The 22683-nt window shown below is 32.1% G+C and overlaps 1 protein-coding gene across 2 annotated transcripts; it reads right to left on the bottom strand.

Moving 5' to 3' along the window:
* Positions 1-831: 831 nt before the first annotated feature.
* Positions 832-7490, bottom strand: LOC122581092 (protein PHOSPHATE STARVATION RESPONSE 1). 2 transcript variants are annotated; one of them, XM_043753240.1, is made up of 8 exons: positions 7230-7490; positions 5407-5955; positions 3796-3994; positions 3379-3455; positions 3244-3286; positions 3031-3085; positions 2051-2120; positions 832-1512 (listed from the first exon to the last, which is right to left on the bottom strand). In XM_043753240.1, exons 2-8 carry the CDS (start codon positions 5932-5934, stop codon positions 1228-1230), a joined length of 1257 nt encoding a protein of 418 aa, XP_043609175.1. In that variant the 5' UTR covers positions 5935-5955; positions 7230-7490; the 3' UTR covers positions 832-1227. The 2 variants fall into 2 exon arrangements, with proteins under 2 accessions (XP_043609175.1, XP_043609176.1); XM_043753241.1 differs by lacking the exon at positions 7230-7490 and adding an exon at positions 6058-6093.
* Positions 7491-22683: the final 15193 nt, after the last annotated feature.

Raw genomic sequence — 22683 nt, 5'->3', positions numbered from 1 at the left:
AAGGCTTTTGCCTCTGTCTAAGTGGTGCGTGTACTCAAAGTTGCTCTAGCTTGTACCCAAGTAGCACCCGAGACAAGACCCTCGATGTGCACCATTGTGCAAGAAATATGGAAATGAAGCCTGCATTTAGTCAATGTACTATAACCGAGCCTTTGGAAAAGGGCAAGCTATCAAGTCCGAAAAAGTAAAAGTAACATCGGCATTTTGTATTCTTGACTTCGCGTATGTAAGACTATAGATACAATTAGTCAAAGTTGGGAGGGTATTGTTTTCGTTGGTTTCAACTTTCATGCCAAACTTATATTTGTCAGTTTATAATATTAAATTCCCTTGGTAATTTGTCCCGAAAATGTTGTCATTAAAAGACAAACCAAAAAGGGGGTGTATTACTTTTTTTAGAATACATAACATTCACACCTCTTCATCCCAATTGACATGGCGGTCATTTTATCAAACACTATGTAAACTTGACGAAACATAGTTGTGGCAACCATGGTTTCCAATTTTCCATATGCAAATACCTAAAGACATACCGACTAAAAATACAGAGTTCAACAAACTGAAATTTTGTTCCTTGAGCAATTAACCCAAAAGAAATCCACCGGAAATTAAGCTCAGAATTGGGAACAAAACAACCGAGCCACTTACCATGAAAGGGCCACTACCAACCTGTGAAAGGAGAGATTATGCCTAGTTCATGTGGAGCAAGTACCTTGCACGAATTACTGCCCAACGATGTCGGTATCATACAGTTAATACTTAAAAGAAAGATGGCTTTAGCAACAGTATGACAGCAATCTTGAGCCTTTTGCGATATATCTAACAATCTGATTACTGAAAGGAGCCCTAAAATGTCAGCGTGTGGACACCCTTGTTCATGATTTCATGAATAAATAGAGTACATGATATTTACATATATGTACACTACATCCAAGCAATGCACTCTGGACCAAGTGTAGGTGCAGCTTTGGCAAATAACATAGAATTTCCGCTTTATATAGAGTATGAAAGCCTAAAAATCCTATAACTAACTCTCTCTCTCTAGGGTGATTCAAAACTACATCAGGAATTGTACCATCTGATTTAGGGTTCTTATTAAACAAAATCTATATAGAAACTGGTTATAAAAACAAAAGTTTCAAGACTTCCATCTCTTGTCATCGTTTTACTTAAAAACCTTTACATCCCATATAGAAGTTTAAGATGATTTGGCAGCTAAATAGGTTCTTACTCATTCAACTTTGCACGCTTAGTAGGTTGAGAGTCAGAGGGTCCTGACATGCTCGGGCCTTCTTCAGATTGTCCAATCACTGGGTCAAGTCCTAGGTCATCGGGGTTAGCCTGCAAGGATGTTAGTTCTGTTTTTGCAGGTGAAATTGGATTCTCATTGATTAGATCCAGGGTAGACGATGAAGCCTTGAACTTGTCCATTCCTGACTTGCATTGCTTCTCAAACATCATCTGAAGGTATCTACCTTGTTCTTCTATTCTCAGTTGTAAGTTTCTTTGGATCTACACAAAGATGGTCAAAGGGAAGTATATACCAAGAGTATTTAACAATCCTAAAATGTAGAATAGGCAATTTCGACCCATTTAAGTGAAACTGGTCATTTAGCATAATACTCGATTGTTAATGTGTCGAACAGGTAAAAACAAAAGTTGGCTAAAAGGGAAATGGTTGGAGAGATTGAACCATTTAGAGATCACTCAAGTCTCCCAAATAATGTGTGATCATAATACATTGATTACTTATTAAATTAAAATATAAATAGAAAAAAAAAAAAAAACAGTTTGGGCAACCAACTCGTTTTATTTCTTTTTTAAGGGGAAACTATCCTACTTCTACTCCTGAAATAACTCGAATGCCTACGAAACGTAGAACTTTCACGAAAATACCCTCCTCCCACGATTTGAACCAACGCATTTTCACCCAAACCCATAGCATTTGTTACCCAAGTACCCAACCTGCCAGCTTTGATGCTCTATATTTAAATTTTGTTGGATATTTGAGAATAAGCAAACACCATAAGTCCTTAAGTGTATATCATACCTCAAGTTGTTCATGTAGCCTCTTCTGAACTTCCATTTGTAATCGTAACGCCTCAGTAATCTCCAAACCCCTGTAATATGTAAAACTAATACTTAAGGACCAGCAAATCATCATAATACAAATGGGGCATGAACAAAGATGTCAAATGCCTAAAGTGAAGGAAGCGTTAGGTTACATAATAGCTAGCTTAAAAGGCAAAATTTTAACTACTAATGAATTTCAAGTCAAGTAGCAAAAGGTAACATGAAAGACAGATTGGATAACAAGTCAAAAAGAGTTTGGGATATAATGGGCAACTTTTAGTAAGGGCTGACCAGGAAACACTTGTTCACATTTTAAGGAATAAAATTCTGTAAATAAATAATGTGAAAAGTTTAGTTTAACTTTAACAACATAGATTTCTTATAACATAGCTCCCAAGATAAAGGGAGAACCAAATACAACACACCCCAAGCACGGATGATCCAACTATGTACATTACAATACAAGATAAAAGTATAACAATAGTGATATGACTAGTTTGAATAAAGATACATAGATCATATACATTAGAATTTGGGATACTTTCTATTCATCCAACATTTGACCAGTCTCGAATGAAACAAGACCCCAATCGACCCATCCATATGTAAATGGGTATAAATTGCCAAGCGGAGAAAGAAATCTAATATTGCTTATATCAAAACTTCCTTTTTCGATGGTAGGTCATCTGTACACCGCCTAATCTGTGTCCACCACCAGGCCTTTGCACACCATCTTTTGTTTTAATTGATTTAATGGGGTACAAAGGTAAATTTAGTGGTGCACAACTAACCTCACTTTTTCGGTGGATAGAAGAAAATTTGGGCCAAAAGAAACTCATGAATGGTGAAACATTTTATGAAATGCAATTTGTGATAAGTGGCTTTAAGTATATGCTTACATAACAAAGGTAGAAAGTAAATCGAAGTTATATTGAAACATAATCCAGTCGAACTTACGTTTTCAACTCTAGAGATGAGAAATCTTCAGCTTTAGTTAAATTCTCTGCAGGTCCTGCAATAAGTAATTGACCAATATAATTTGTAACAGTCTCAAATAATTTAAATTTTTAGCTACCACCATATATCAACTCTGTCTAATCATGATACTGCTTTAGAATACCTAAGAAGAATCAGATTCACAAGAAAAGAAAAAAAAGCAGGATTTATTACCTTCTACTGAAGGCTCAGGTCTATATCTAGCTGTTCGATATTTCTGCGAAAACAAAAAACATTCTGCATTAAATGAAGAAAAACAACTTCTTAACACTTGTAACTTGTATCAATTGAGAACTACCATAACTGCACCTGTAAGTGACTCTTTACATGATAGATAGTTAAGCCTTCAACTTTCATTTGCTTCAGTACTCCCTTTGGAGTAGCCCCTGCAGTTACAGATATAAAAGAGCACAATAAAACTAGTGTAATATAAAGGCAATTTAGACAGGATGATTCTGCCTATCAAAAGGAAACAGTTGGAAAGTTGACCGTACATCAAATGCCTGAGACCTTCAGATCAATTTATTTTGAAAAATGGATGCTACTGAAATAACATTTGTGTTATTATATTTCACACACTAGCTATTTAAAAATGAGAGTACAAGAAATATTTCATGTCACCTGACCGAACGAATTTTGACCCAAACCCAATTTTACGTGTTACCCACATCTATGATATAGTTAATACTATATTATGTCAAAAGCACATAATGGAAAAGATACTACTTTCACTGCCACCCAGTTTGTTGACTGCCTCGACAAAGGCTTCATGAAGTTCTGGAGTCCAACGCATCCGTGCTTTGGATTGAGAACCACTAGCAGAAGGTGATGGAACCACTGGAATGCAAACTTCACCAGATGATTGAGGAATCGACGTTTGTACTTGTATCGAGGTTGTAGATGACCCCCCAGCATGAAATGCCATCTAAAATAAAATACATATGACTCGTAACTATTGACAGAATGAACAAGTCTGATTGAGAAATATGCCAAGAACCAAACATAGATTGAGATCTTTCCAATAAACTGATTAACAAGCATAGCACCTATAAGGTTTAACTGCTTAAAAAGATAAGCAGCTTTTGTTCACCCACAAAAAGCTAAAACTTTAATAAACTTGGATTTTAGGTAATCCTTCCAGAATGCTATGTCAAAAAATGATGACGTCATAGCCAGAGTAGATAATGGGTCAGTGCTACGATTAAAAAATATGTTATTTTTTTAGGTGGCGCAGAAAATCTGTGACCTGTTTTCAAGGTTGAATACTCTTTATTTCAAAGACTTTGAAATAGTGACGGTTTTATATTGCTGGAAAAAAAAAATCGTTTAGGCCAAATTTAGTTACCGTTTTACGCTATTAACCCCACTTAGAACAAGCTGGCAAGCTCACCACTTACAATTGCTTCTTCAGTAACAGTGTAGTATGGCATGAGAAATGAAGATACCCCCATATCTATGTTTCATGTTTTTAGTATAAAAGTATAAAAGAATTCTTAAAGATGACAAAAATTAAGGGTTGAGAAAAAGTGAAACGAAGGTTGTAAAACTCGGCCGTCTCGGCCGTCAACTCAGTATCATCTTGTGACTCGGCTACCATAGGAGTCGATTTTGACCGGATCCGACAACAAATACGCTCAACGGGTAAAATCGAGTCAAAGTTGGTAAAATTTGGCAAGACTCGGTCAAACCCTATGATGTTAACGTTTCTAAGCAATTATGTTTATGTTTGATGTTTCTAGTCTATTTCTAAATTTTCTATTACATATAACTTTAAGATTATTATTGTTATATGTAAAAATCCCAATCCAATTTCCCCCAGAGCAAGTCCGGGAACCCAAAACCCCGTGACTCACCCCCTCTCCGAGCCGAGTTCAATTGTCCAAGTCGCGAGTTCCCCAACCTTGGTCACAACAGGTTAGGTTCGATATAGGTAAATCTTTTGTTATAGCCAAAACTAATCAAGTTGACCTAAACTAATCAGGGTGTCAAATGTTATTACAGAAGTTAAATTATTTGGAGAGTTATGTAGGATTTTTCTTAAAAAGACTTGCGAGGTTTTACGCTTAAAAAATACATAGTGTAGCACTTTCGACATGTTGGAAGAGTTTCCTTATAAGCAATTCATTTTTATGTTACCACTTTAACCTGTTAGAGATAATACGTAACCCAAACAGATCCATTTATAAGTGAATCAGTTTGAAACTGCGACCTCTAAGAAATCTAAAAATCCACAGCACTTTGTCTCTTACTTATATAAGCGGTTTTGCTCGTAGTAACCCATTTCACATTCGATAGTTTAATAACATATAAAATGCAAAGAACAAAAGTTCAACATACCTTTGGTTCTGGATCAATAATGTTGGTATCAATTAGAATATCATTCCAATCAGAGGTCATAGCATCATCTACAGTAATGAGGTTATCAGCCCAATCTTGCCAATCATTTTGTTTACTGAGATCGTCAGATGGCATTATATTCTGTTCTAAATTACTAGACTGAATGGGTACACTTTGTGGATAGTCAAGAAAATCAGTGAGTGAATCAGTACTCCATGAATTATTGTTGTTTTCTTTAATATACTGGCTTGATGCCGTAGACTGGAGAACTCCTGCGCACTGAGGTATGAAAGATAGCCTTTCTGAATGCTTTTCATGAGAAGTAACAGAAGAATAGTGAAGATCTGAAGACAGCCCTGAAGATGAGGAGAAAATGTGTCCAACAGCCCCGCTAGTGAAACTCGTTTGATGTTCGGGAAACTTGCGATAATTATCTTCCAAAGGAGAAGACCGAATGCTGGTGGCTCCATGGTTACTAAGTTGTCTGGCAGCCGGTCTTTGAAAGGACAATGCAGAATGTGCATCCATGGTTAAAAAGTTTCCTTGTACCTGATGTAAGATAGATATATAAATATTTGTGGTATTTTCAAATTGAAACAAACACAACATCTTAAACATGCATTCTAAAACTTCCAATAGTGGTCATTTTACCTATTAAAAGAAATGCAACATCTTCTTGGCCTAGCTTGAGAAGCCCATAGTAAAGGTAAATTAATCATTCGATTGACAGGCTTTAACTTGTCACTGATTCAACAATACTTAAACTTAATGCCTTAATGGATTTATGTAATGCCTCAAAGCTGTATAGCAAGTGCCTGATAATATATTTTCAAACTCGAATGCAATAGAAATTGATAGTAGATTTCATCGCAAAAGGAAAAAGGGTCAAAATAACATATAAGGGATAAGTCTCAGGTTTTGGGAGATGAATTTCCTACCATTTATCGATACTCTATATGCACACAGCCTAACCGGTATTCCCATCACCATTTCCAAGAATTTCCCCCTCTTGAGACCTCCAGACGACTCACCACTAGGCCATCTAGAAGATAGTTTCCTTGGTACTCAATATGGCACACCCAAAAACGATTATTACGTCCTTTCTTTCTTCGTATCTTATATAACTCCAACCCAGTAAGTTTTTGCTTATAGGCCAACCATCTAACTATTAACTAGAGAGCCGTCACTTTAGGAAACGTAAAAGATCTTAAGCAGTTTCAATCAAAAAAAATTTCTCTAATCACTCCGCATTCATTTTTCCGATTTTTGATAACCTTCCCTATTCTATATTCTTCTTAAACTCAATCTAAGGTTAACAACATATTAAGTACTAATAAATTCAAACAAAATACTTTATTTAAAAAAAAATAAAAAAAATCTAACATGCATCACATATACTAAAACTCATTAATCTTAATCTTATCTTAACTACCTTATAAAGCATTCAGCCCTCCTATTTTCTCAAAAAAGAACTTGATCTACCCAAATTACCCATCTCATTTATTCACTAATTTAAACATCTCTACCTAATATACCTATAATACCCTTAATAAATCATTTACAACATACATCCTTAAACCCTTAAAATAACTACAATACTTTATTTTATATCTCAATACTTTTATATTAATAACCACGCCACTATCTCCGCAGCCGCCACCCCCGTCGCCGCCATCCACAAAAAAATCCCCAATATAATTATTATTTTGAAGAATTGAACAATTTAATGCATGCAACAATTAAACTACACTATAAGCTTTGAACTATCATAATAATTTAATCAATTTCATAATTATATATATATATATAACAGAAACCCTAACCTTTTTTCTTCAAATCATGCAAAAAATGAAAGGATTAGTAAAGCTTAAAGAGAGATCCAACGGGCGTAGAGTGTTGGATAAAACGCAGGTTCGATTGTCGTTTTGAAATCCTGACCAGCAAAAGAATTTGGAAGGACGATTAATGACACCAAGTGAAAGGCGATGTTGTTGTTGTAATGCAAGTTGGCTTCTACTTTCTGGGCGAGCCAAGCGGAAAGAGAAACTTTGTTTTCATTCCCCACTCGCAGTTGGTGGTACACGTTGGATTGTTGTTTGTGAATTATTATTAGTAGTATAGATATAAATTTTCCATGGAAAATTCGTTTATGTTTGTGTACGTTTTTTTAATTTAATAAAATAAAACTAGATTAAAGACCCTGTGTCTAACACGAACCTCTAAACAAATATTAACACGGTATTCATGCAATTCAACGGTAGTGGCTGCGAGGGCCGTCTGGTGGTACACATGTAATGATATAATGAAAATCAATTTAAGTCAACTCGGGTTATAATACCGAGTCGAGTAGCAAAATTTTGGATTAGTTTAACATCAAATTAAATATTTTATGTAAAATTATTAGGGTTTTAGCATCATGATTATTGACTCGTTTATGCATCTACAAGTAGTGACGGAGCTAGTTAAAACGCTGAGGTGTCTAACCCCAGCCAACTAGTCAACTTTTCATGGCAAACCATTACTCAATCGAAAATATATAAGTAAATCACTAGAGATCTTAAAGTAAATCTTGGAGTAGACCTTGAAGTTGATTTGTAAATCTTCAGTATTATGATTTCGGTGGAGGATTTTGTAATGAAGAGGTGTTGTAGTAGTGTGGTTGTTTTTTACAGGGATGGTGTGGTGATGGTTATGTCAAAGATGATCTTTATGGGGAGTGTGGAAGCTTTTTGGAAGTAGTGGAATATATTATTATGGCTAATGATTAATATGCTTAATTGGTGTGCTTAAAAAAATGTTTAAAAATAAGATGATGACATATTTTATAATGAATGGTAAAGATTAAGAATATGAAAACTCATGATAAATATGTCAAATATCTAAAGTTTTAGACATATGTTTAAGTCAATGTATTAGGCATGTCAATCATTTTTTGTTTTAAAATCTATAATACCTTATAAAACAAACTGGTCTCTATTTTAAAAAATTCAGGACTTTTTTCAATAACATCAAACTACCTCTAAATAACCCTAACAAATATATTTAAAAAGAAGGTGATATTCGTACCACAGTTATATCTACCACAATGTACCATAATTTATGCACATCATACAACTGTTTAATGCACAGTTGTGGTACAAATATCATTGCCCTATTTAAAATGGTTAATTTTTGCACCTGATTATTTTTTTACATCTAATCATCGACTTATATTTAGAATGATAATCACAGTTACATGTCTCATTGTCGCGACTCGTGAAAGTAATCTTAACAACTTGCATTACCGTTATGACATCTCACGCGTTATAAACCGTTGTCGTTGCAACGCGTGAGCCACACTTCTAGTTATTATATATCTACCACTGGCATTATTGAAATCCGTATGATTTTAACTTTTTTTTCTTTCTATTTATTTCAATATTAATTTCTTTAATTGTTATTTACTACGTATTTTGTTTTAGTAATGCAAAGGTATAAAATTTGTTTATTAACATTTTTTTATTTTATTCGTAATATTTATTTTGAAATTAGAAATATATTAATTCAGTGTTGCAAAGGTATACAATTCCCAACGGATCCATAAGAAAACTTATTCGACATTTGATTTGGTTATGAAAACATTGACGATTGAGCCCCCGTCAACTTTAATATCTAGCCCCGCCTCTGTTTACAAGAATTTATTTGGAAACATTTTGAATTCATATTTACTTGTTTATGAGCTTGAATTCGGAAAAAGCATCTCAAATTTAAGCTCTAATAATCTTGTTATGATCATATATTATAGTATCTAACTAAGATAGCACTTGTTAAACCTGACTAGCTCATTTGATTCCGAATAATTCATCGAGATATTAAATGAGTCAAGCCAGATTTTACTCATTTAAGCTCGGCTTGTTAAACTTCTAATTTTTTGTTTGAACTCGAATTAAACGAGCTACTAGTACTCATAACTTTGAACTCGAGTAGCGTGTTAGAAGCTCAACTCATTTACGCCCATAGTTAGATTGGTTTTATTTGAAATAGATCGAATTTACTAGGATTTATAGGATTATTAATTAAAGTTAAATGATTAGAGTTCGCATACCAAGCGATATGTAGCCACAAATGATGATATGAATGATTTGGAACTTGGAGGTATATGTAGTTAGTCGAATGGAGGTGTACAATATAGATATTTTGAGTATTTGATATACACTACAGTACTTTTTTTAATTTATTAGGTACAATATCAAAATGTAAGAATGTCTTATGTTGTATCTTTATAACTTCTTATAGCATGTAAATGCTAATGTTGTGACCATATTGACATACCATTTTTGTTTTTTTTTTTTTTTTAAAGGCTGGGAAAGACATAAATACTAAACGAGGATTTAAATTGTCTCGGGGAATAACTATGCATCAACAGTGGCGGCCCTGAGAATTCAGGTACTCCGTCTGAGCCACGCAAAAGATGTCCCCTACTTTTAAGAATCTAATTATATACGAGTAAGAAATTATTATTATATATAAAACTAAAACGTTATAACAAAAATATTTCAATAACTTTAACTTCTCCTTTTGACAGATGTAATCGTGACTAGAATAGTCAATAATATTCAATATGCAATGGTTGCATTCTGGAAATAACCAAGTTATTTCAAGACCTTCAAAACATCAATAAGGTGTTAAGTTAGTCAATTTGTGACGTGTCAAATAACTTCAACTCCATATAAAGTTCATCGACATCAATATCCGATCTTTGGTATTTATTTATTGTTCTAATCTAATTAAACCTTATATCATATTAGAGATTAACAAATAAAAAAAATTTTAATCAAATGAAGTTCTTAATAATATCAAACAAAATTCTAAATAAAATCACCAAGATATGATCACGAAATAAAAAAGGGTAAATTACAAAAATCATACCTGAGGTTTGTTCAAAACTACACTGATCATACCTACAATTCAAAAATTACACGAAACATACCCATCATTGCCAAAAACTTACACTGACCATACCTATCACTAACGGTCGCCTATTTGGCCGTTAAGTCAAGTCATGTGTCGTGCATGTGAGGTATCAAAATCATAATTTTGTGTATACTTCAGGTATCATTTGTGTAAGTTACCCTAATAAAAAATTATTAAGATATTTATATTTATGTTTCATTTATTAAAGTGGGTAGATATTGTATATTAAATTCAGACACACACACACACACACACATCCCTACATTATATAAATCCCACTTCAAAATTTGTTAGTTATTGCCTATGTGGCATGCTTAAAAATGCAAGAAAGCCCAAAAATCATTACAATATTGCTCCTTAGAATGTCTACGGGTTAGTTACTTTTATAGGAAGTTCAAATTTTCGAAAATGGATTAGTTATGCTTTCAAGAAGTTCAAATTTTCAAAAATTTGAATATGTAACAGTTCGTGTATTGCTTGTGGCGGTTACTTCCTTGCATGTCTATGTCTATATAAGGCCACTTCCATTTAGGTTTAAGACATTTCAAAACGTAAACACATAACAGATCAATTTTAGCATGGTTTCACTAAACCATGTTTCAATTAGAAATTTGCGTCCAAATAATAAGCCATGTACGATAACGGTTAGAATTTGCGGCTATGGAAGCAACCTCTATATGGAGATGTTAATAACATAGGTAGTATTGAGATGATCCTGATGGACGAACATGTAAGTATTCATTGTTTGTGAATTTTTCTTTTTTAATTAGATTACTTTTTAACATAACTTTCTTTCAAATTTATAACTAGTTTTTTAACATTCTAATGTATAAACATTTTTATCTTGACAGTTTGATAAAGTGGTTGTTGTTGCAACAATCAGTTTCATTCCAACCGACCAGTTATGATATTCAATGGAATGTGTGAACTGTTCCCGAGAAATTTAGTTGACCGATCTCTACATGGATACAGTCGACATTATTGATGCATTAAGGGACAACAAAATGTGGATTTGTTGTTTATATAACAAGGAAGGAGTTCTCATCAATCCTAGGTATATATTTATATTTCATATTAAAACTCTATAATCATTAACTTGTGTGGTAAAATTGTATCTCTTTTTTTTTGGTAGGTTTAATGTGCAAGTTAGGATTGTAGATGTCATTGGTGCTATTGGAGTTAAAATGAATGATCAACAAATTTCAAATCTTATACAAAGAACAGCCTATCAAATTTGTGATGAAAATTATGAGGTATATTTGGTTTATTTTAGTGCTAACTAAGACTTTTCTATGCATTTTAAGTCATTAATTTTTTTTAAAATGGTCATTAGTTGTAATAGGAGTACATTTACTTCGTTACATGCATGCTTGAACTGTTATTAAAGAAATTATTTAAGGTTATAACGCATCCACGTGGGTCTATATATCAAAGTGGGGGAAAATTCATAATACCTATCACATCCAGGTAACCAACATAATCCTTCTTATATGCGTCTACTATGGGCAATCAATTTTATAATTTCTCTCCGGCATGCAATGTACGTGTTTTAAGCCCTCATGTATCATTAATAAATCCCAAGGTATATCTAGCATTCTTCTTCTTTAAATTAATCAACTTATAAGAATATTTTTATTATGTCCAACTCAGTTATATTTATTCATTGATATAATCTTAAAATAAAGTTTAAGAAAAATTATGTAGGGTTGTCCGTGCATCGCACGGGGTCTAAGCACTAGTGTGTATATATATATATATATATTAAAAACCTATTTCAAAATAAAAAATTTATAAAAAAAATGTCATCAAACGATATATGTTTAGGCTTAGGAATTTTAAGGTTAGACTAACAGCTAACCCTGAAACTCAAACCCAAAATGTTACAGGATTGCTAATTTGAGATATATTCTGAAACGGTGACGAGTCTTCGACTTTGATTTACCCCTCTAATATGAGATGGATGTCATCAAACCATACGAGAAAATTATATTATTTTTTTTTATATTTTTTGCTTTGTATCAATAGGGTTCTATTAAAAACAATAAATCATAAAAAAATAAAATATAATAATATAAAAGTGAAAATTTTAGTGGTTTTTATAATTTTCATCCTTGTTATATTCACTATACACGTATAACAAAATAATAATGACATATACAATAATAAACTAGATTTTAGACCCGTGTCAAATATACGAGTTTACATTGTTATAAAGATTAGAAAATATTACAATTAGTTTTAAAAAACTTATACCATTTATTATTCATTATCTATTATATTGGATTTAATGGTAAAAAAGTATAAATTTGTGATTGAAAAAAAAAAAAGTGTAGATTAAAATAGTTATAAATTAAGTATTTACTGAGGGTAAAAAGTGCAAATTATTGAAAACAAAAAAGTATAAATTAGTGATATTTTTTCTACAAACATTAAAGTGTAAAATATAATATTTTAATATATTTGGATAATGATTATTAGGATTTTTAATTTATAATTAAATTAATAAATGACATCATCAATTTCCAATTTGATAAAATCAAGAGATATGATTGGTTAATAAGCTATTAGGTCAGTTGTCTTTTAGTATAGATAACGATGCATTCTTGCATCAACTATTTTTCTTGATATATTTTTCACTAAAAAAATTTTTATGATGAATTACAAGAATAATACCTGAAGTATGCCCGAAATTACGGTTTTTATACCTCACATGCATGGCACGTGACTTCACTTAACGGCGAAATAGACGACCATCAGCGAAAGGTATGGTCAGTGTAAGTTTTTGGCAACGATGGGTATGTCTCGAGTAATTTTTAATTGTAGGTATTACCAGTGTAGTTTTGAACAAACCTCAGGTATGATTTTTGTAATTTACCCAATAAAAATAACAAAATCTAATCAAGAAAATATCATTAACATAATCATACCTCTAAGAATTAAGAGTAAATCTAAAGGTTTTTTTTTTTTTTTAGTCTTTTAAAACTTAATATAAACCCTTTGTGTGGATGAAAAAGTGTTAGGAGGATTTACTCTTTATCTTCTAAATTTCATTTAGATGTTTACTTATTAATTAAAGTAAATTAGTATAATTTATAAATAAAAACATAACTCTTTTTAATAGCTATTGTTTATTTATAATTTAAGCATTAACTTGTTATTAAAATCATATATATATATATTAGGTAAAATAAAACAAGTATTAAAGTAAAACAAATAAAACAATAGGTTTCTATTCACTGAAAATCACCGCGCATCAATAGCTTCGTGAATCTTCGTGCATCAATTTAACCATGATCTAAGGGTCAAGATCTTGTCCTATTTGTTTTACTTTAATACTTGTTTTACAATACTCAATCCCTATATATATATATATGGGAAAAGGGAATATAAGGATGTCCGGCACCTAAGCTTTGGTGTGGAACCTCTCACAGACTAATATTTTATTATTTCTTGTTTAATGAATAAATGTCTGGGCATCCATGATTTTTATGGTTTAAAAAATTAATATGTGAGTGTCCGACATCTAAGTTTAGGTACCTAACAACCTTATATTCTCAACCCTATATATATATATATATATATATACGAGCATAGTACCCGCGCAATACGACGACGGTATAGTGGGGTCGGTGACGCGTGGTGATGACATCGACAATTAGTGTCAAGTGGCGTAAGTTGATGTTAAGATAATAGAACTATTTTATAAGATAATGATTTAGAATGTAAATTAGCAAGATAAGAGTTTAGGATGTAAATTAATTCATCAAGGGCAAATTTGGTAATTTATAAAAACCCTTATATGGTGGGGTGTTTATTAAGGACATTTTAGTAATTTCGCATGTAACATTTTGGTAACACTTTCCATTTTGAGGGAGGTGTATAATCTTTAATAAGGAGTGTATATATATATATAGGGTAACACTCCGGTGAGAACACTTTTAAAACAAGAACGGTAAGAATACTTAAAAAATATCATTTTGATGCATTAAAAGTCCATAAAACTAACATAGTGCATAACTAATTATCATTATTTAAGTGTTTAACAATACATTGATCCTTCAAAATCGAAAAAATCACGTTTTTTGTTTTGTGCATCCATCTTGGATGCATATTATCAAAATGATGCATCCAACAAAAAACGTGATTTTTTTCGATTTTGACGGATCCATGTGTTGTTAAACACTTAAATAATGATAATTAGTTATACACTATGGCAGTTTTATGGACTTTTAATGCATCAAAATGTAGTTTTTAAGTGTTCTCATTTGTTCTCATTTTAAGTTGGTTCTCATCTGATTGTCACCCTATATATATATAACTTTATACTTTTACATATATAATTAATATACATAGAAATTTTTAAAATTTTTTGTGCCCCTTTAAATATTATGTCCCGGCCGGAAATCTTGCTTGCCCCTTTCAGGCCTCCCATGTGCATCAAACTTCAAAGTGGTCACATGGAAGCGAGAGTTTCTAGTATAATAAACTTACTAGTTATTACATCTCAAAAAACTTTAGGAAAATGATAATGACAATCCTAAGGGCTGTCACTAACAACATATTACATGCTTAAAAACTTGTACATTATATATTAAAAACCGCCCCATGATTTTTCTAACAGCAAGGTACAAATTTTAATACACCCAATTAGTTTTTACTGATAACCTCAAGGACTGTCTCTAACAAAACCCAAAACTTTATCCAAGTTTTATACAAAGGCTCTGGCTGTGTGTTTCACGAAGGAGGGTGAGCACGTGAAATGTGGAACGGAAAATGAGAATATTGAATTTACAAAAGAAATTATTTTTGACAAGGTAATGTCGCAGTTCTAATTTATAAAATTGGTGTGCTCCTTCGTCTGAACAAAGAGGCAAATTGGACCACTTTGATCCTTTTGTCTTTTCTTTTCAAATTCATATAATAATTAATAACATAAAAAAAATAAGTCTCTCTATAAACATTGAAAGTGATACTTAAACCATTCGTAATCGGTAATTCAGTTTAGAGAGATGTGTCAAGTGTCATTTCTAGCATTTCTTTTCAATTTATTCTTATTACATCACCAAATTATTGATCCCATAGATATAAACCATCTTTAACCGTAACTAATCATACTCAAAATTTCAACTTATTGATGACATATCGTGATTTATATATTAATAATTCAATTGAAAAATAAGTTATATTAAAGTAAAGCACATTTTATTAATGACAAAACATTTCACTAAATAAAAACATATAAACAAATAATAAGTTTTAAAACATAAAAACAAATAGAAGACATAGATAAATGAAAGACATAATACAAAATTAGACATGCTCAACGAATAAGTGAATCGAGATGAATGAATCCTTACATAATTCGAAAAAACATTGGAGGAAAACCTCCTAAATCCGTGTCTTTTGTGTTAATCATCCATCACACAAAGACAATACAAATACACATAACATTCACACCCATCACACAAAGACACACTAAAAAAAATATACGTATATTTAATTAACTATTAAAATAGAAAAAATAATAATAACTGAAACTAAATTTTTGTATTGCATTCTCAAAAGTAAACCGATCCCAACAAACTGTCCGACACTGAAGTCCTAAAGGTGACAAACCAGGGTTTGACTCACCCAAAGGTTGCACGTCGGGGAAAGATGACCATTGAAGATGGTCTTAAATATGTCGTTCTAAAAAAGAAAATGAATGAATAAGTGAAAGATAATACAAATACACATAACATTCACACCTATCATACAAAGACACACTAAACAAAATAGATGTATATCGAATTAACTATTAAAATAGAAAATTAATAATAGCCGAAACCAAACGTCTGTACTGCATTCTCAAAAGTAAACTGATCCCAACAAATTGTTCGACACTGAAGTCCTAAAGGTGACAAACCAGGGTTTGACTCACCCAAAGATTGCACGTCGGGGGCAAGATGACCATTGAAGATGATCTTACATACGTCGTTTTAAAAAAGAAAATGGTATTACACATTTAATTGAATTGAAATATCCATAAATCATAAAACAATTATGTACAGTTGTTGAATTGTCTCCATATAAGCCTTGAACATGAATAGCAAAGTGGTGACAAAAGCCCAATAAATAAAATAGGGTTATTTACTTAGAAAGTCACTCGATTTGTCACAAATACATGTTATGGGGCCCAAACAAAAAAGTCATCTATTGTGGAGATCAAAACCGGTTAAAACGTCGTTATTGGGTCCGCGATCAGGTAGCCGGTTAACTTTCTTTTTAAATATCGTTTTTCATTTTTTCTTTGCCTACGTGGATATTACATGTCATTTTATATTCTAAATAATATAAAATAAATTTATATAATAATACAAAATAAATTTTACATGTCATTTTTGTAATATTCTACTGATTGCCAGATTATATCTCATGTATTTAGGATTTTAGAGGAATAAAGATTCAATATATATCTAGATCATGTAAAACCCGTCCATATTCATCTATACATAAATATTTCACGGTGACCACCGGAAAAACGAGAAACCCACACCAAGATACCCCTGTCAGAATTTAAAGATATAAAGAAAGAACACTAGTGATAAAATTGATTAACCACTCTAGCCAAATCCACCAATATCTACACTATTTTCTTCTCACGGTGACCACTGGAAAAATAAGAAACCCGCACCATGTTGAATCGCCGGGAATCATGGTTGTTGCTACCAGCCTATCACCACCACCCCTTTTTGAAAATCTAGCTGCCGTCGAACAAACCTAGGCGCTGCCGTTGAAAAAAAGGTTATCTATACTACTTATTAAAGAAAATACCCTCATGTTGAAAGTTACATGAGGGGAAATGTCTAAAATGTCCTTCCATGAAATATTTTAATCTACTCCCCTTAAAATATATAATATTTTCACTTAGCACTCAGATATTTTCAGTTATACTACCCCTTAACATTAATGATTACGTTACACTATTAATCCTTTATCTTTTAAAATATCTCCATTAACCCTTTATATCAATAATCTACACCAATCGACGCCTCATCTGTCACCAACCGTCGCACCTGCCACCATATCGTCGCCGCCACGATCACCACCGCATTGCGCGGGTAACGTGCTAGTTTATATAGCGCTTTGAGGTGTTTTCCATTTTCCGGTGTCATGGGCAGCGGATCGGCGGTGGAGGTTGCCGGAATCAGAAATGGAAGAGAAAGAGGAGAAGAATCTTTGATTGAGGAATCAAATATCAATAAGACGAATTGATATTTGTTTGTTCAGATGTACCAATTCGAGAAAGAGGATAATAATTTGAAATTGATGTTTTGTTTGAATCTACCAATTCGATCAGATATTAGCAAGTGGTTTCTTAAATCTTCATAAATTTATATTTATATTTATATGAAGTGGGTCCTAAATTTATACACATGACTGTCACGTAAGAAATAACTGGATACACATCATCATCTAGCCGATACATACCCCAAAAAGATATTTTAGTCGGTTTTGTTCCCCACAATAGATAACTTTTTTGTTTGGACCCCATAAAAGATATTTGGGACAAGTTAAAAGACTTTCCGAATAAATAGCCCAATAAAATATTACGAGTATATGGAACACTTTATTCTAATGGATGGGTGGTGTTGTGTTAGGTCACACACAAAGAACACTTGGCATTTGACAACTATCTATCATGCAAAAAGGTATGTCCATGACTCCATTCAGTGGAAAGGAGCCCATTAAAGTGGTGAAATAGGAGTTACACTCCTCATGTCTAGTGACTCATGTCCATTCAAAGGAATAAAGGATTTGTCTTCTCATAAAGATTAACAGGTAAAAATTAAAATATTATTTTAAGAACAATTTTCTTAACAAAAGTTGTAAAAATATTTAGGATGCATATATCTTGTTGTGATATTCGATCTGTAGTTGTAAAAAACATGTATTCAGCCTTATTGATCTAACTTAAGAATTTTTTTTGCTGTTGGAACCACAACACCAAAAAAAACTATCACGTTAGCATAGGGCTGACCCACGTAATTAGCAAGTTATGATTTTCATTATATGTGTTATGTCGACCTTATGATAATCCAGTAACCCTTATTGATTATAACTCTTATATGATCAAACCGCATTATATTAGTAATCATTTATTTTTGATTATTTAAAAGTAAAAATTTTTAATAATTATAAGTTTTGAGTAAAGAGTTTTTAGTAATTGTAAAATTATTATGTCTTTTGGTTGTAAATTTAATCAATTAGTATAACATAAGAAAATAATCAAATATTAACTTGAAGAAATCAAGAATTATGGCTGGTTAAGTGTTCAACATTCTTTTTGTATGTATAAAATATATTGTAAATGTAGATATGAAAAAAATCACTAAACTTCAAACTAGTGATTAATATCCGTAATCATGTTTTAACCGAAGGACTGCTAGGAGAGATAAAATCTCCTACCTCTCTTGACGGGACTCCAATCCATAACATTCGTCTTAATATAGCAGTTTAGAACCTATTCAACTACAATTCCAAAGAAATAAGCAGAGATCTAGCAAAACATTTGAATTGTAGTATCAATAACTCCTTTGTAACTTGAAAAGTTAACAACTATATGTTAAAAAACAAAGTTATACAAGTAAAATATAAGTTGTAACTAATACACTTTTTCACATTTACTTCTTTTTTTTTTTTCAAATGTTGAGTAGAAATATATTTTTTTAATGGTATGAGTACTTTATACAGGGTTAACCATTACCAAATGATATATGGGATCAAAGGTTCTCATTCAATTACTTTTTTTTTTTTTACTTTATACGGCGTTTATACTCTAGAATGAGTGAACAACTCTGAACATAAACTTCATCAAACAACTAGAAAATAGGATTAAAATCATCTCTCATATTAAAATACAATGTAAGTAGGCTGTGTTGTGATTTTGAAATAAATTAAAAACTATATATATCTGATTATCTGGACACAAATTGTTTTTTTACTTAAAACGATCATTATCCAAGAAATAATAAGCTTGTGTAAATGAAGCCATTAAAGAAACTTTGAAACAAGTAAATCGATGGAACGTTTAATTAGATCCAATAATATCGTACATAACAACAGATCACTATAAACTTGTTCAAGAGGCAATATTAGAAGAGACATGATTAAAATAAAAGCAACCATCATCAAAGTTTTGAAAATAGCTTTGAGGGTCATAACCATAGCTTGTTGTGGTTTGCCTTGCCCATGCTTGTTTCCATCTTGATTTGAACCTACACATCAACTGCTTTAAGAGGCTACCGCCTCGCCTTTGACTGGCTACAAACACGACTGTGGCTTCGTTGCAATGGATCTTCCTCCTCCACCTCCACATTTCTATGAGTTCACCATCGAAATATCACCTCTGATTTTAAGGATCATAACTCAAAGCGACAAAGAATTTATGCCTAATAACTTAGGACCACTCATTGTTCCATTTATGTTGGAATCGGTCTTTATCGGTGTTGAATGTCATTTTCATATCTCTAGAGTCGTAATCAAATCTTTGTGTGGTCCTTTTCGACTTTATAAAAACTAGAATTATACTCATGGACTGTGGATAATTTCGTTAACGTTGTATGTCAGCACCATATTTTTAACATGTGTATCATGATTTTTAATTAAACATTAACATCATGTAGTGTATTAAAGTATCATGTCATGATGCTATGATGTGTTACATATTTTTTTAATTTAGTAAAAAGCTAGCAGTTTTGTGAAATTCTTTTTAATTTCTTTTGTATGACTCGGATATATAACGTGGTTATTTTCTATTAAAATGTTGCTAATTGCCAAGTGTGACTTTTATATGTGATTTAGCAATATTAAAATTCCTGTTAAAATGTTTTATTTGCTATTAGATTGAAATCAACAACCGTCTGATGAACAAGTTGACCCAATTGTTTATCAAAATATTTTTGAGTTCATCTTCGGGTTTTTATACTGAGTTGACGTGGAGATGTTTATTGATGTGATAGATGGATGATAAAGTGTTTTTATTTTGAGTTCATCTTCGGGGTTTTTTTTAAGATGTTTTTTTAAATAAATAAAAAAAGTTGTTTATTGTTGTTTTCTATTTGCGAATTAACCATTTTAAGTGTCTTTTATGCGTTAACAAGTTATTTATTGATGTTTTAGAGATAAGATGTATTAAAGCCACATTTGTGATATACCGTATGTCCGTATTTTAGGATTCATTGCAGTTTATGTTTGTCACTTGCTTGAGGAGGGACAGTTATTAATGGGATCAAAACTCAAAAGTGACATTTGCATGTAACATAAACAGGTTCCTAGTCATAATTATGCAAAAATTACATACAACTATACATAGATTCATACAAATGTTTTTCAGCACATAAATTCGACATAAGCTGACATCATCCATGTTTCATCGAGTCAGTTATTAGACCATCCACAACAAGAATGTCCATAGGAATTTTGTGGTGACATGGAGAACAAGGGCGTAGCTACATAGGGACCGGGAGGGGCGCCCGACCCCCCGAATTTTTTTTTGCGATGTAGGGGGTATATTGTTTTCGTGTAGAAAAATTTCGATATACTCGGTTTCGACCCCCCATCTTAATTGTGAATTTTTTTTTATAAACTAAGCAATAAAATTGATCAATTACATTTTACATAAGCCAACAAAATTACTTAGCCTAGACTAAAACTCATTACTTAATTAAAAATTTAGCCCACTGAATTCAAAGTTCTTAAAGGTCGAAAGATTGAACTCTAATATCTTCAGTGAATCAAACCAGGTATCAACCGTTTGTCTCCTTTTTAATGTTTACTTGTCTTGGACAAATGTTTAGTTTTGCCGTGATTGAACCTTTTTTTTATAATAATAGTATCTAATTTTTTACCGACCCGAATCGAATCACTGACCCGAACATATTACCTGAAAAATAGCGTTAGGAAAAAAAATTAGATCCCGACCCCCCACTCAAAAATTTCTAGCTTCGCCACTGATGGAGAATGTCCATCCATGGTTGTTTGTAGAGAAGGATGAGGAAGAATGAGGAGAAATAAAGATAAAAGACAAAAGTTACTTTGAAATTTATTTGGTTGTTTGTAAGAAGGATGAATATATTATTGTTGTGGGTAAAAAGTGTTTGTGGGAAGAATGGATGAAAAGCTGACGTAGCATGTTGATTATGATTTTGTTATAAGGATATCCTGAACTGATACGGATATTCTTACTATTTGGAATATGACGACGTATGTGAGTGTTGTCGTATTGAGTAGATTGATGTACAACTCACAGCTAAATAAATACCCTAATATATACCTAAAAAATAAGTACCATATGATGTGCAACTCATAACATGTAGTATTTAATTTGAAGTGTTTTGTTCGAATAATAAGCATGTTCAGCAGATAGACTTTCATTATTTTCTTATTTAGTTAGTTGTAGAGTGACACCCACAATTTTTCAATAGTTTTTCACGGGTTTTTAGTCCAAGCATCAACAATGAATTTGTTAACGGCTCACAGATCTTATATTCATGCTCCTTGTTCAACAGTCAAAGAAAGCATCAATGTCTACAATCAAGTAAAAATGAAAACAACCAAAAACTGATGGCAACAAACCAACCTAAACAACATTTCATCCTGAAAATTAAAACCCGGATCTGGAAAAGATCCGACAAGAATATGTTGCACTGGTGGTAATAAAGAGAAACACAAGTCAACCACAAGTCTCCAGATTAGAATAAAAAGTTTTCAGAAAAACAAGTCTTCTAAACAAAATCTTAACAGCCATCTGTTTGATATTCATTAAAACAAAAGCAACTAATATAAGAACCATAGACTGGTAGCAAAACTCAACTTCAGATACGAACAATGTACCTAGACAATAGCATTGGCAGCACTGGCAATCCTAGGCCATAAATCAGTTACGAAGTATATGTAATATCATTTTTTTTTAGAAGAAAAAGGATACTCTATTTTTGGTACTAACTGCAAAAAAGCTTCACATGAAGAATTAATGTATATATTTATATAACGAGACATTTAAAAAGAATCATGCGATTTATGTTAGTTTTTCAAAATTCGGTACTAGTCGGGATTTGGTACCGAAATCCTGATCCTGTACCGTAGTCTCGTACCTACTTATATGAGACCGGGATCGATACACATTTTTTGCCAATTTCGGGATCGGTACCATCGGTACCAGGATCAATACAGGATGGTACCAGTCCCATAAATCGATGGGAAATTAACTCAACTGTAATAACGTTGTGTCTTGTGTTTTCCAATGCCCCAAAATATAACTAAACTTACAATAAGTGTCAATTA

Source organism: Erigeron canadensis, chromosome 9 (genome assembly GCF_010389155.1).
Source record: "Erigeron canadensis isolate Cc75 chromosome 9, C_canadensis_v1, whole genome shotgun sequence".
Classification (NCBI taxonomy): Eukaryota; Viridiplantae; Streptophyta; class Magnoliopsida; order Asterales; family Asteraceae; genus Erigeron; species Erigeron canadensis.
This window is presented reverse-complemented; position numbering and strand designations above follow the sequence as displayed.